Source organism: Heterodontus francisci, chromosome 1, assembly GCF_036365525.1.
Source record: "Heterodontus francisci isolate sHetFra1 chromosome 1, sHetFra1.hap1, whole genome shotgun sequence".
In the NCBI taxonomy this organism is placed as follows: Eukaryota; Metazoa; Chordata; class Chondrichthyes; order Heterodontiformes; family Heterodontidae; genus Heterodontus; species Heterodontus francisci.
Window position 1 is genome coordinate 42,013,534 of NC_090371.1, and position 16,271 is coordinate 42,029,804.

The 16,271-nt window shown below is 40.0% G+C and overlaps 1 protein-coding gene across 7 annotated transcripts in view; it reads right to left on the reverse strand.

Annotated features, from left to right (window-relative positions):
- The window catches only part of LOC137376449 (protein FAM53A-like), a 139,658-nt gene that overhangs the window by 111,332 nt on the left and 12,055 nt on the right, over window positions 1–16,271 (reverse strand). For 6 of the 7 annotated variants that reach the window (XM_068045515.1, XM_068045164.1, XM_068045086.1 and 3 more), the window contains exon 2: window positions 1,816–2,065. In XM_068045515.1, the coding sequence (XP_067901616.1) occupies window positions 1,816–1,968 (153 nt within the window). In that variant the 5' untranslated portion in view covers window positions 1,969–2,065. Of the gene's footprint in view, window positions 1–1,815; window positions 2,066–12,277; window positions 12,389–16,271 lie in introns of all 7 variants that reach the window. The other variant, XM_068045338.1, reaches the window with a different exon arrangement.

The window sequence follows — 16,271 nt, forward strand, 5'->3', positions numbered from 1 at the left end:
GCCATTGAAAAGAATGAGAATTTTAAAATCAAGACCTTGCTTGACTGGGAGCCAATGTAGGTCTGCAAGCAGAGAGGTAATAGGGGAACAGGACTTGGTGCGAGTTAGGATATGGCAGCAGAAGGGCATGAACTTGCAGTACTTACTCAATAAACATGCAAGTTAGGAAGTGCCCATTCAAGTTAAGTGAATTTTTGAATGCAATGTGGAATGACAAGTCTAATTAGTAGTAAACACCTCTATGTACTGAAAAGTGTAGAGTCTCATTCCTTCATATTTTAATTATTGCTCAAAGATTTTAAAAAAGTAAAACATTAATTTGTTTAAACTTTGTCTCATCTCTCAATCCCATCTTTCTTTCCCTCTTTCACTTTCTGTACATGATTTTACATTGAATTAATTACAACTTACACTTCCTGGTTTAGACTCTGCGTGTCTCAGTGCACAATCAGATTGGTCAAGGAGACATGCTGTTACTTGCCCCATACACTGGTCCCAGATCCCCTGGAGAGCATGCCATACTGAAATGGATCTCTAATTACCGTTAAGTTGCCACACAAAAGCCCATGTTAAGTCTTTGGGCAGTTGAAAGGAGAGCACAGTTCCTTTGCCATTGATGCCAAAACTTTGGCCAATATTTTACTCAAAAATGTGGTCAAACTTTGAAGGCTTAGCCTACAATGGCTAATCAGATGTCCACTACGCATGTGAAGGCATAAAAAGTTCACTCAATACTTAAGACCTTAACCATTAGAAAACCAATACTAAAAGTTCATTAGTTCTTCCTAGGCAAGTAAAGTCAATGATCACAGACCTGTGACCTTACACTAAAAAAAAATCCAACAAACGAGAATGTCATTAGTGTACCCATCCCAGTTTAGTGTTGAGTGCTGATAAACATTTTACATAATTAAAAGTTATAACTTCCCATAAATGCAAAAACTGAACAACATTCACATGCGTCAGCTGGAGCAGCATGATGGTAGGATAAGTGTCTTGCCCTCAATTTCTCAAATTGTAAACTTATCTTAGCTGGACCAGAGGTTTTTCATTTTTGCTCAAATAGGAGAAAGTTAATAAACATTCCTGCTCAATGATGGCATTTAACAGAGGCAGAGAGCAGACTGCCTGCCTTCTCATGGAATGATGGACAGCATTTTGACAGAGGGTAAAGCTTATATTGTATAGGGCATGCCTATTGCATGGCAGAAGCAACCTCAAAGTGGTGGAATGAGTCCCAGCAAGAAAGATACTGCTTGGATGGGCAAAATTGAGATATGTATGGGAATCTCAGAACAGAAAAGAAGGTCATGTGGTTTCTTTGCCAGCTTAACTATGGAAGACGAGTAGAGAAATTTTTTTTCCCCATTGGGAAAATAGTCCAGACAAAAAAAAAAGTTCCCAAGAATGAAAATCCTCGCTTCAAGTAACACTCAAACTCTCATTCCTCATCAATCAGACCATTAGATAGAGTACTCTGCAGCAGATACAGCCCTTCCTGAGGGGGAAAGATGATCAAACTGGCAAGATTGGCTAACAACTTGGATACTCACCCACTGGACACTCAAGCGTTAAACTCAGTGATGGAAGCAGTTATGTAGCATAGTTGATGATTTGTCGTAATTTAACTCAAGTTCTGATAAACTTTAGACACTAAAGGAATTCCACTATTTGTTTTCATCATAATTATGCCTAAAATCATCAATAGTAATATATTAAAATGCAACTCAAAGAGACAGTAACTAGGACTAACATAGAAATCATAAGAATCAAGTTTATCATAAGTTTAATCAAGGAGGTTTGTGAAGCACTTACCAGATTAATACTGTAGGCCTTGCAAGTAATATCCTCCAGGCTCTGATTCTGCAACTTTTCTGTGATTAGCGTTACCATGGTAGCTGTCTCCTTTCCACAGCTTACACTAACAAGCGTCGGAGGTTCTTTATGCGTTGTTTCAATATTCCCCATGCATTCCCTGGTTGCTGTACTGCATCCCTGTTTTTATTCATAGACCTCCATAGCAGCTGCAATGCTCACGAGCCAACATATCCTTCAGTACAATTATCTATCAAAATTACAAATACAAAGTTATAAGGTTTATCGCAAAACTCATTCACACCATTTACAAACTTAAAAAATTGGAAATGGAAAATTGTTGAAACTTTGCTTGAATGACAGGCTAGCCTGTCCCCAAATTCATTCTAGTTTTTTCCTAGTACTATGCATGGAAATCAGCCCTCCCATCAAAGACTAAACTAAAAACTCAATGGGAGTTCATTAAGACCAATAAGGAAACCTGTAACTGTGGCCACTTCCGTGGCCTCATTTTTTTTTTTCCAAGTAATTCCGTGTTTTATGACAATTTTTATTTATATAATCTACTGAAACTGACTATGTTAGCCATTCAAGTTCTGAAATAGTGACGCGTGACAACTGCCCAAACTCACCCACGACATTGAAAAAGGCTCAAGACATTGTTGCTTTAAAATGGAGTGATGCAAAGCAAAAGTACACCATGAACTCAGAATTCAGTACATGCACAATTTCATTCTTAAGGAACTCTAGTCTTCAAAGGGAAAGCAAATCTAGAGAGTACTTCCACTGTCAAGCAATAACTACCTTTTTGTTTTAAAAAAAAAAGGGAACAGAAGTTCTCAACTTCCCTCCCATGGCAGCTCACTTGAGGATTTTTCTTGAATCAGTTAACTCAATCGAGTTGCTATGCTGTTGCAGGTTGCTAGAGTGACTACACATCACAGATCAGCAATTGGAAAAAAACCCTGAATGTCACTTCGAAAGTTTTCAAAGTGGAAAAAAGTTAAGCCAACTGAGCATACAAGGTAGACCTTTCCTCACTCCACAATTCTATTTGCATCTACATTTCTACAAAAATGTAATATCCCAATTAGTGTATCTGCCCATACCAGAGAACAATGCATGTCCAAACTGCTCCAGTTATGAGACATAACCCAAAATTACAGGTGCCAAAGCAATCAAACCCCTTTCAAATTTAACATACAGGTAACAGTATTGTATATTCCCCTGTAAGCAGTACACTTGCCTCCCATTAACAGATGCTTGCTCGGCAAGCAACAATGCACATGCAGCCAATACAAGCAATGTATTTTAAATCTAACTCAAGCAGTCTGAAATTGATTTTGCCAAGACATCACCAATGCAGGTCTAACCACATTAGGGCAAGATCTGATAAAGCCATATCTCCACCCAGTGATACCATCTCAAAGTTTTAACTTGCAAACCCTAATGAAACCTATTCCCAGAATAAAACCAGAGCAGATTAACTTCCTGTACCAGTTAAGTAAGCGAAGGCCATTTTACTCATTGTCTAGGATCCTTCTTTATCATTAGCTCCATTCTGATGGCACCATGCTTGCATTCCTTCACAAATGACTAGTAAAAAAAGATTTTAGTAAATCTCACATAAGCATCTAAATTTAAGCTCCTACACCTCTGACCAGACACATTCATTGCTCAAAATGAATGCATACTCATCTCAGAGACCTACTCACAAACTGAAAGCTACTCTTAAGCACCATCACCTTAAAACAAGCTTGAGTCATATTCTGCCAGGGAAGGCAGAAAGGATGGACAAGCCTAGCATGTGTCATCACTTGCTATTTCAGACACCCGATTCTAAACCTTACTGCACCCACTTCTGTTGATTTATTTTGGCAGTAAATCACCAAATATGCTTCAGATAAAATGGACATATTTAAAATGCGGTTACAACTTAATTCTATATTTTATTAAATGCTAACTTTATTAGATGGTCGCGTTCCAAATCATGTACTGATAGGCCACTATAAAGACAGCATTGCGTAAATTGGAAAGTACCATGCATTTTTGTCATAACTGCATATGCAACGGCAGATGAAACTGAAACTCTTACCAATATGATATGATCGTGTGAAAATTAGGCTGTGTCCTTTTTAATTAGCCACCCAGTCACCAACATGAAGTTTGCAATCCAACACTGCTGCCAAAGCAGAAGATCCTAAATCATCTTTCACCATAACTAGTTCAAAGGTCAAAAGCCTTTCATCACTTCAAAGTCGTGTACATTCACCCTTAATTAGTAGCAAAAACCTTACATCCGACATACAGCTGGCTTTCATCAAGCTTTTCTACAATTGCCAAAACATGCTTTGTATAAGTTTCTACAGGTGGCAAAGGCCAACTCTTTGTAACAAAGACTCAGATTGTCCCAAAGTAAGTCTGAAAGAAAATCAATGACAAACTTATTGCAATTAACCTACAGCAATAGGCATCTTGCAGAGTCCACCTCTTCTGCATGCACTCCACCCAGAGCAATTTAATAAAAATATTTTTAAAAATTTGACAAAACTTACTGATACTTGCACAGGCAATATGCTAGTGTTTTAAGAACTTACAGTACATTTGAAAGATGCTACAAAGCTTTACTTTTTTTTACAAAATTAATCTACATAGGAACTATCTGTGCTTACATATGTTCAGGACATATTATAGAATTAGTCTGCATTTAATACCTCAAACAGAAAGTTCAGTTGAAGGCACTAATGCCACAAAGACAACAGAATTTAATTTAATTTGACTCCTAGTCTTCACCTGGCCTGAAAATCTTCACAATGTTCCCAAAACTGTCATTTTGGAATAAATTCTTCCAACAGTAAAAGCTATCCCTATATTTAATGCAATATCTGACTTTTTAAAAAAAAGACAGGCTTTTGAAAAACTAGATGCAGTTGTTGAAAAGTAGCCTAATTATACCCTAAAGTTTTAAAAAATCTCAAGTCGGACATAATTAAAGTACACAACTTATTTTAAAGGTTCCATATTTATCGTCAGTAAGATCCTGGAGATAGTAGCCATTTAGAGAACTTCAATTTCGATCTGTATTTAAGCTCCACACTCAACCAACAAAACTATCCACATTTGCATTATTTTCTACCAACTTTTTTTTTAAAAAAGGTCAGCTTATCATTGAGTAATTGGGACTGCAAATTAATACAGGTTTAGCATTTTGTGGAATGAAAATTCAAATCAATTTATTCGCAATTATGAACAAGAATCAATCTTTGGTTCATGAGTGTAACTTTAGCAGATAATCTGCAAGCGAAACAAAGATCTTCAGAAAATCGAAAAGGTCTTTCAGCACTCAAACTGGGGTAAACATCTTGCTGACCATTCAGTGCAAAAGTAGGGAAGTGAGACTGCACACCACAGTTCAAACCTCAAATAAAAGCAAAATACTGCAGATGCTGGAAACCAAATAAAAACCAAGTGCTGAAAACAGGAAGGCAGCACCTGTGGAGAGAGAAGCAGAGTTAATGTTTCAGGTCTGACACCTTTCATCAGAATTTAGAATAAAACCCATGAAGGTTGAACTGTAAGACAATGCAGGCTCAATGAAGTACCATTGTTTGAAATGCAGCTCATTGATTTTTTCACTATATGGTTTGAGTATTAAAAAGGACACTATAAACAAATGCAATGAAATATAAAAATTCACATCACAATATTAAATTCAGATAATTGCAGGGCTATTTCCAGAAACACTGCCAATCAGGATATTTTCAGGGTGAAAAAAAAGCTTGTGGCCCAAATAATTAACTTTCAAAAGGGAATGAGATTTACATGGACAGCAAAAAGCAGCAGGGGCTATGGGGAAAGAACAGGGAAGTGGAACTAATTATATAACTTTCAAACAGCCGTCACAATGATGGGCTGAATGGCCTTTCTGCTCTGCAGGTTTCTTTGATTCTATAAACTACTTCAGAATAGTTTGAACTGAGCTCATTATAGTTTTGCACTACTGTATCATTTACTCAATGCCATCTGTCATAAGCTAAAGCAGCCTCATCGCCTACACTTGTGCAATTTCAAACCACAATTCCATCTGATACAGGTGCTAAATTAGTCCCTAAATTAACCAAACAGGAAGATTAGCCTTGAGAGCTAGTAATGCAAAACATTAAGGGAATGTATTGAGTATGTTCTATACATATTGTAAATATTTGTTCTAATGTAGAGAAAAGAAATTTGTATTTATGTAGTGCTGTTAACATAATAGAACATCCCAAGGTGTTTCACAGCAAGGCTAAAAAAAAATTTGACACTGAACCAAAAGTTTGATCAAAGAGGTAGGTTTTAAGGAGCATCTTAAAAGGGGGAAAAGATAGAGACATGGAGAGATTTAGTGAGGTTATTTCAGAGCTTAGAGCCTTGTGAGCTGAAGGCTGGCCACCTAATTAAAACCAGCCATGTTCAAGAGACTAAAGTTAGAGCAGCACAGATATTGGAGGATTGTGGAGCTGGAGAGGGGGGGGATGCAAGGTCATGGAGGGATTAGAAAACAAGTATTCTTAAAAGCAAGGCATTACTTAACCAGGAACCAATGTAGGTCAGCGAGCACAGTGGTGATGGGTCAACAGGACTTGGGAGAGAATTCAGACACTGGCAGCAGAGATTTGGATGACCACAAGTGTACGGAAGGTAGCACCTGGGAGGTTGACCAGGAGTGCGCTGGAGTAGACAAGTCTAGAGGTGACAAAGGCATGGATGAGGGTTTCAGCAGCCGATGAGCTGAGGCTGGTACGGAGTCAGGTGATGTTACAGATGAGGAAAGAGATAAAGGGAATAGACCTAGCATACTTCATATAAAGCCAAATCAGAAACTCATGGAATTCCCATGAAAGAAAACTGAGGGATTATGGGAATATTGTGGGAAAAGAAAAGCACAAGAAATTAGAAATCCAAATACCATTGTAAATTCGATCTGCTCCTGCAAGTTTCACTTAAAGTTTGAATTAAACTATGGTATCCAAACTATGACCCACCCTGACCCACAAACTCTAGGCAGCTTAGTTCTATTTTCACTTAGCCAGATTGTCATAATTTCACAAGTCTGGAAAATTGGAAAGAGCCTTACTGAATAAAGCTTGAATCAAAATCATCTACATCTGTTGTGTAAGCATCTTGAGATATAGGGAGATTAACAAGAATGTTAATCATGTGCCTTATGAGTCTTCGTAGTATGCACCCAAGTGGCCCATGCTGCCTAAAAGCATCAACATTCCTACATTAGACTTCCAGACTGCAACTGTCAAATGCAAGATTTCAATACATAAAAATGAAACTCAATAAACCTTACCAAGGTCCCAGGAAGAGAGTTCTGTAGTGATGAAAGGCTTAATTCCACAAGGCAATACTGGTAGAGGCATAGAAACCACCTAGTTTATTGCACGGGACGACTACAAAAATAACCAGGTCAACTGCATATTGTAGGTGGCCTTTTAAAAGTGATGCATTATGCACATATAAGGTAGTGTGAGTGGTTATGCTACTAGACTCTTAATCCAGATGCCTGAACTAATAAATCGGAGAAGAGTTCGAACCCCATCATGGCCTTTTGAGAATTTGTATTTTTTTAAAAATGGCATCACTAAAAAAGACCAAGAAGCTGTCGGATTGTCGTAAAAACCCAAATGGTTCACTAGTGTCCCTTGGGAAAGGAAACCTACTGCCCTGGTATGGCCTGAGATTCCAGTCCTACATCAACATGGGCAACTCCATTTCCCTCTGAAGTAACTTAGCAAATCGCTCTTTAAGGCAACACAGAATAGTCAGTCAATTAGGTCAAAATCTCCTGTGGTTTTCTTGAAATCACCTACTTTCTAGTCCTTGCTTACCAGTTCAATTTTTATTGAACTTCCTTTCAAACAAAAACACCCAAAAGGTGTTTTAAAAAAAACAGATTCCAAGTTTTACCAAAAAAAGGAAAGTCCATGACAATATTTAGAAGAAACCAAGTCAAATGAGAGTTCAGACGAAAGTTACTTTTCAGGTCGATGACCTGTTTCTCTGCCCACAAATGCTGCCAGACTGCTGAGTATTTATAGCACTCTCTGCTGTTATTTCAAAGGAAAGCAAGTTTGGTTAACTGATATGATCAAATACATTGCCAAATTCCAGTTCAAGAGCAAGTAATTATAAGCAGCATTGAACACTACTGCTTCTAAATGTCTTTTAGTGACGAAATTGTCAGATAAAAGGAAATCAATTAAGAAACAGAAAACAGGAGCAGGCCATTCGACCCTGCACCTCCATTCAATAAGATTATGGCTGATCGCCCAAACTCAGTACCCTGCTCCCGCTTTCTCCCCGCATCCCTTTAGCCCCAAGAACTATATCTAACTCTCAACAGCTTTGTGGTAGAGAAGTCCACAGGTTCACCACACTCTGGGTGAAGAAATCCATCAGTCCTAAATGGCTACCCCTTATCCCTAGATTGTGACCCCTCGCCCTGGATTGCCCTGCCATCGGGAACATCCTTCCTGCATCTAGTCTGTCCAGTCCTATTAGAATTTTGGAGGTTTCTGTGAGATCCCCCCTCATTCTTCTAAACTCTAGCAAATACAAGCCTAATCAACCCAATCTCTCTTCATACGTCAGTCCTGCCATCCCAGGAAACAGTCTGGTGAACCTCCGCTGCACTCTCCACAGCAAGAACATCCTTCCTCAGATAAAGGAGACCAAAACTGCACACAATATTGAAGATGTGGTCGCACTCAGGCCCTGCAGAATTGCAGCAAGACACCCTTGCTCCTGTATTAGAGTCCTCTCGCTATGAAGGCCAACTTAGCATTTGCCTTAACTGCCTGCTGCACCTGCATACTTACTTTCAGCGACTGGTGCACAAGGACACTCAGGTCTTGCTGCACCTCCCCCTTTCCCAATCTATCGCCATTCAGATAATAACCCTTTCTGTTTTTGCCAAAGTAGATAGCCTCACATTTATCCACATTATACTGCATCTGCCGACTCTCAACCTGTCCAAATCACACGAGTTTCTCTGCATCCTCCTCACAGCTCACTTTCACCAGCTTTGTCTGCAGACTTGAATATATTACATTTAATTCCCTCATCTGTATCATTAATATATATTGTGAATAGCTGGGGTCCTAGCACTAATCCCCACTAGTCACTGCCTGCCACTCTGAAAAAGACCTGTTTATTCCTACTCTTTGTTTCCTGTCTGTCAACTAGTTCTCTATGCATGTCAGTACCTTACCCCCAAATCCCATGTGCTTTAATTTTGCACACTAATCTCATGTGGGACCTTATCAAAAGCCTTCTGAAAGTCCAAATACACCACATCCACTGGTTCTCCCTTATCTATTCTACAAGTTACTAGTGAAGTTGCAAGTTATTGTTTATCAGATTTACGAAACCTATCTCCAACACCTTGTAACACAGGATTATGAAAACCAGAGTTACAATACTGAGTCCCCTGCAGATAGGCTCAAACTCAATTTGCCATGACGGCAAAATCTGAAAGTGTAAACTTCAGGTATGAAAGATTGAGCTTGGATACACCGCTAATTTATTATACTGATATTTACCTTGTGTTATGACCAGGTGAGAAAGGGGTCATGGGTTCCCTCTCAGCCTTCACCAGGTCTTATCGTAACAGGGTTTAATTTTAACAGTTTTTTTTTTTAGCTCCCCCTTAGTGAATCCTTGTCCATTAACTTCCAATTATAAAAGGCAAAAGAAACTAGCCAAACAGGTTTTCTTAGGTGTAAAGAAAAAAAGGTTGAACATTATTAAATGTAAACTAATTCGGTTAACACCAAGGAAACAAAACGCGCCCATGCTAGCATGCATAGGCAATACACATGCAGATAGAGACAGGAAAGAACAGAAGAAATAGAGTGGAAATGTTTGAGGCAATATCTGAAGATGGTTTTGGTTACTGTTTATTTTATTTAGTGATACAGCACTGAAACAGGCCCTTCGGCCCACCGAGTCTGTGCCGACTATCAACCACCCATTTATACTAATCCTACACTAATCCCATATTCCTATCACATCCCCACCTGTCCCTATATTTCCCTACCACCTACCTATACCAGGGGCAATTTACAACAGCCAATTTACCTACCAACCTGCAAGTCTTTTGGCTTGTGGGAGGAAACCAGAGCACCCGGAGAAAACCCACGCAGACAGTGAAAACTTGCAAACTCCACACAGGCAGTACCCAGAATTGAACCCAGGTCACTGGAGCTGTCTTCAAATATACTGTAAAGTCCTTGATTGTAGGTAGGTCTTGCTTTTGCTTTTTGTTGGGGCCCAGTATTATTCTTAAACCTTGTTCTATGTAGGAGACTTTTCTCAAAGTTCACATGTCCTCAATGGGTCCAGAAGCTTGAGAGAAAGATGGGAGCAGACAGGAGAGGTCTTCTCACTCCAGGAGCAAACAGTCTTTTTCCAGTTCAAACTTTGTACAATTCAGAAAAACCCAGGTTGCCAAGCAGGTTAATCATGTGACTAGCTGGTCTGACCACATCCGTTTGCGGATTCTCTTATTAGCCGACCCTGGAATGTCTTACACACAATATCCGGTGCTCAAACTACAGTGTGGGTTACACTGGAGCAGGGAATAGCCCCATTGCCCCTCCAAGCACAGTTCCCATGCAAATGTTTTTTCCAGCCACAGCTGATCTGTTTAACAAGTCATTTCCTTGCTCCAGCAACAGTTTAAAATCAATTTTCATATAACAAAATTAATATGCCTCATTCTTAGCAGTGGGGGCTCTGCGTGACACTTGCGTTTCTTAATCAATATAACCTTCAACCTAAATGGATTTATTTTTGGCATGTTTTTAACAAGCTTTCATCTCCCTGATCAATGACATGCATAGAATACCCCTACACTTTAACCTGGCAAATTATTACCTTTTTAGATCTAAACTGTAACAATAGGATTATATGCAGAAAAATTAAGGTTTATTGCATCATTCCATGTTTTTAACAAGGAAACCTCAAGTGCATTTTTCAGTCCAAGGTTATTAAAGATAACTGTTATCAACACCTTCATTGAGAACATGACTGTTGAACTCAGGAGAACGTTTTCAAATGGAAGTTTCAATTCTAATCAGCAACAGATGGTTTTAAGGGACCAAAACAAAACAGGAAACTTGTTCCCTTCTTGCAGTTTCATTCCACATGCTGTTCAACACTAATCCTTCAACAAAGCTGGTACTAGCAAGAAATAAAGCCAGAAAAAAGTATTAACTCAGCATATAACAGTCAAGAACATCTCTGAACTATCATGAAACTAGATCCCACTTATAGCAGGCATTTACGAGGAACAAATCTCATTATGAGCTCAAGCCCAATCATTTTGCATTCCTATCAAGTTCATCTCAACATGAATTGAACTTCTAAAATTGTTGGTCAATTATCTATCATTGCCTCGAACAATGCCAAAGCCTCCGATGGAAGCTGGCACTTCTGAACAATTTACCATGTGGCCTCAGATCGTGGTTCGTACCTTTACAAACTGTCCTGTGCTGGAGCCAATACCTCAACTTAATTGATAAATATTTCAGTGGAGTCCTCAAGGGCTCTGTTCTCCACCATAATCTGTTTTTTCTCTCCATACCAATGCCCTCTACTCAACCAATCATATTCACTCAGATTGCATACCCTCAGCTCTCAACATCCAGTGATCTGGCAATCTGCCTTTGAGACAAGCAGTCAAAATAAAAACATGGAGTTTACTGATAAACAAAAGCACCACCATTTAAAAAAGTGAAATACTGCAGATGTTGTAAATATGAAATAAAGAATACTGAAACATTCAGGTCAGGTAACAACTATGGAGAAAGGAAGGTAGGGTTACTGTTTCAGATCAATTATCCTGGTTAAAAAAAAGTATTACAAATATGATTCCTTTTCATGCTATCAAACTTAATAGCACGGATATTATATAGAAACAAAGTGCACAGTTTAACAGTACTGTAGTACTGCTCATGCTCAGTCTGCTGGGAGACTTATCAAAAAATAAAATTAACCATCTACATCTGCTGCAACTCTCAAAACTGCCAACCACTGCTGTGGAGTACAGACAACCTTATTTATTGGCACGGTTATTAATTAGACATTCATAGAATACAGAGTGAACACAGTGGTTGTGCAATAATTCAACCATTTGGTAAAAGAAATTCCAACTAAAATAAAACTATACGAATATATATTGTACAGGATCATCCAACTGCCAAATTCCCACTTGTGCACTAAACGTCACTTGAATCCAGAGAAAAATGTCAAAAATAGGCTAGTTTTTGGAAAAAAGATTTGTGCTTACAGCTTGAGTTTTGCAACAAAGCACACTATGAGTATGGTCAGTGCAATTATAATTAAAATGCAATATTGAATTCTCCACTGGCCACTTGCAAACATTAGCTTGATGTTGGAAACCAGTACTAACCATTTAGTGTTACAGGCAGCAGTTGATTTCCTCATATTGCACATCACCACAAGAGGAACCAGTATAATTTGGATGATGACAGAAGGATGGGAGGATATTGAATTAGTCTTTCTGAAATCATAGACAGGCACGGAAAGCTAGTATAAAAATGGGAATTTTTAGCAGTGCACATTTTTTAAATATATAAACCAGCTTACAAAGATGCAGATGGAAAACTATTAACTATTATGCAATTACATTTCATTTAAAGGGTGATGTGGACAGTAATCTCATGTGCAAGCCAGAAATTCAGACACTGCAGGGTTCCTAGCTATCCAAAAAGGGGTGGTGGACTTGCAACTTCAATATAACCCTCCCTCTTCCTTCCCTACCCCCATATTTTCTTTCTATTTCTACAGAAAGAATGGGAATTACAAAACTTAGGGTCTAGATGGCTGAAGGAACAGTCTCCAACAGTGCTCGGAAGTCAGGGATGCACAAGAGAATAAAAAGTTGTAAGAACACAGCAAATAGATCACAGACACCATTAATGTATTAAAAAAAAAACAACCAACAAAAACCATGCCTGGTGGTACTGTGGCAAAAGACAAAGGAGAAAGAGGAATGGAAAAGGGTGAAGTGGAAAATGGTGAAGGGTACCCCTGAAGAGATAGATAGAAAGGAAACGTGGCAGAGAGAAGCAACCATAAGAGGAGTGGAGGAAGGGAGCAGGAACAGAAGCTCAACTAGACCATCCATATTAATAAGCTGGCAACGAACAGAGTAGAGGCTAGTGGCAAAGTTAGGAATCATAGTAGGTTGCATAAATGAGAGCAAATAGCTACGTAGGGACATAGACCGACTAGGCAAGTGGGGGGAAAACTAAGGACATGGAGGTCAACGTGGGGAAGTATGAGATTGACTTTGGATCAGGGAAAGACAAAACAGAACATTTTCTAAATGGTGAGATTAGGAACTGCAGAGGAGCAAAGCAATTTGGGGTCCATGTGTACAAATCACAAAGCTTAATTATTAAAAAATTACAGTAAGTTGGAAATCAGCAAAACATATGGTTTTTCAAAATAACTTTTTATTTAAAGTGTCCTTAATGTTTCTGTGTATTGTGCAGGATAGCCCTACTAGAGAAGGGGCTACACGCGACCTCCTCTTAGGAAATGAGGATGGGCAGGTGGTTGATGTGTCAGTGGGGGAACACTTTGGAACCAGTTAACATGACTATTAGCTTCAAGATAGTTATGGAAAAGGATAGGACTGGTCCTCGGGTTGTAGTCCTAAACTGGGGGATTTTTTAATTTCGATGACATCAGACAGGAACTCTCAAAAGTTGAATGGGAGAGGCTGTTTACAGGTAAAGGGACATCTGGCAAGTGGGAAGCTTTTAAAAGTGAGATAGGAAGAGTTCAGGGCCAGCTGTTCCTGTTAGCTTTAAAGGCAGGCTGGCAAGTTTAGGGAACCTTGCTTGACAAGGGATATTGAGGGTCTGGTCAGGACAAAGGAGGAGGCATGTGTCAGGTATAGGCAGCTGGGATCAAACGAGTCTCGAGTATAGGGGATAGATTAGATTAGAGATACAGCACTGAAACAGGCCCTTCGGCCCACCGAGTCTGTGCCGAACATCAACCACCCATTTATACTAATCCTACACTAATCCTATATTCCTACCAAACATCCCCACCTGTCCCTATATTTCCCTACCACCTACCTATACTAGTGACAATTTATAATGGCCAATTTACCTATCAACCTGCAAGTCTTTTGGCTTGTGGGAGGAAACCGGAGCACCCGGCGAAAACCCACGCAGACACAGGGAGAACTTGCAAACTCCACACAGGCAGTACCTGGAATCGAACCCGGGTCCCTGGAGCTGTGAGGCTGCGGATGTAGGAGTACACTGAAGGAAATTAGGAGGGCGAAAAGGGGCCATGAGATTTCCCAGGCAGATAAGATAAAAGGAGAAACCTAAAAGATTCTACAAGTATATTAAGAGTAAAAGGGCAACTATGGAGAAAGTAGGTCCCCTTAAGGATCAGTGTGGCAATTTTTCTGTGGAGCCACGGGAAATGGGCGAGGTCATAAATAAATATTTCTCGTCTGTATTTACCGTGGAGAAGGTCATGGAAGCTGGTGAGTTCAAGGGAGAGAACAGCGATATCCTGGGCATATCAACATTACAAAAGAGGAGATGTTGGAGGTTTTGAAGCACATTAAGGTGGATAAATCCCCAGGGACTGACCAGGTGTATCCTAGGATGCTATGGGAAGCAAGGAAGGAGATTGCTGGGGCCCTGGCAGAGATTTTTGTATCATCGTTAGCCACGGGTGAGGTACCAGAAGACTGGAGGATAGCTAATGTTGTGGTTTTATTTAAGAAGGGCAGCAGGGATAAGCCAGGGAACTACAGGCTGGTGAGCCTTACATCAGTGGTGGGAAAGTTATTGGAAGGGATTCTGACAGACAGGATTTATATACATCTGGAAAGGCATGGTCTGATTAGGGATAGTCAGCATGGCTTTGTGAGTGGGAAATCATGTCTCACGAACTTGATTGAGTTTTGAGAGGTGACCAAGAGGATTGACGAGGGCAGGGCAATGGACGTTGTCTGCATGGATTTTAGCAAGGCTTTTGGCAAGGTCCCGCATGGTAGGCTGGTCCAGAAGGTTCGAACACATGGGATCCAGGGTGAGCTAGTAAATTGGATACAAAATTGGCTTGGTGATAGAGGGCAGTAGTGGAGGGTTGTTTTTCAGATTGGAGGCCAGTGACCAGTGGTGTGCCGCAGGGAACGGTGCTGGGCCCTCCGTTGTTTGTCATATATATTAATGACTTGGATGTGAATGTAAGGGGCATGATAAGTAAGTTTGCAGATGACACCAAAATTGGTGGTATAGTGGACAGTAAAGAAGGTTGTCTAAGGTTACAACAGGATATAGATCAACTGGGAAAGTGGGCAAGGGATTGGCAAATGGAATTTAATGCAGACAAGTGTGAAGTGATGCATTTTGGGAAGTTAAACCAGGGCAGGACATGTACAGTGAATGGCAGGGCCCTGGGGAGTGTTCTTGAGCAGAGACACCTTGGGGTGCAAGTACATAGTTCCCTGAAAGCAGCAACGCAGGGTGGTAAAGGCGACGTATGGCATGCTTGCCTTCATCGGCCAAGGCATTGAGTACAAGAGTTGGGACCTCATGTTACAGTTGGTTAGGCCGCATTTGGAGTACTGTGTGCAGTTCTGGTCGCCGCACTACAGAAAGATGTGATTAAGCTAGAGAGGGTGCAGAAAAGATTCACAATGATGTTGCCTGGTTTGGAGGGTTCGAGTTATAAAGAGAGATTGGATAGGCTGGGTCTGTTTTCCCTGGGGTGAAGGAGGCTGAGAGGGGACATGATAGAGGTATATAAAATTATGAGAGGCATAGATAGGGTAGATAGCCTGAGTATGTTTCCCATGGTAGGGGTGACTAAAACTAGAGGGCATAGATTTAAGGTGAGGAGGAGGAGATTTAAAGGGGATCAAAGGGGTACATTTTTCACACAAAGAATAGTGGGTATCTGGAATGAGCTGCCTGAGGTGCTGGAGGCAGGAACAGTAGCAACATTTAAGAGGCATCTGGATAGGTACTTGAATGAACAAGGCATAGAGGGATATGGAATAAATGCAGGCAGGTGCGATTAGTAGATAGTCATTATGGTCAGCATGGACGTGGTGGGCCGAAGGGAGTGTTTCTATGCTGTACAACTGACTAACAGCTCCAGATTTTGGCACAAAAGCATTTCATATTTCAGTTTAAATAGCTGTGCACCACATTTTCAAACATTAAGCAGAAGATTGGTGCAAAACAGGTTTTTAAAATACTCTAAAGGACAAAAACAGATTGCAATTTTATCAAAGATGACATAAGAACTGTTATCTTCTGACTTATAAATAATTATAGCATTCTAGCATAAGGGTACATCTCTCTTACCAAGACCTACCAATGAACAAGCACTTGTTAATT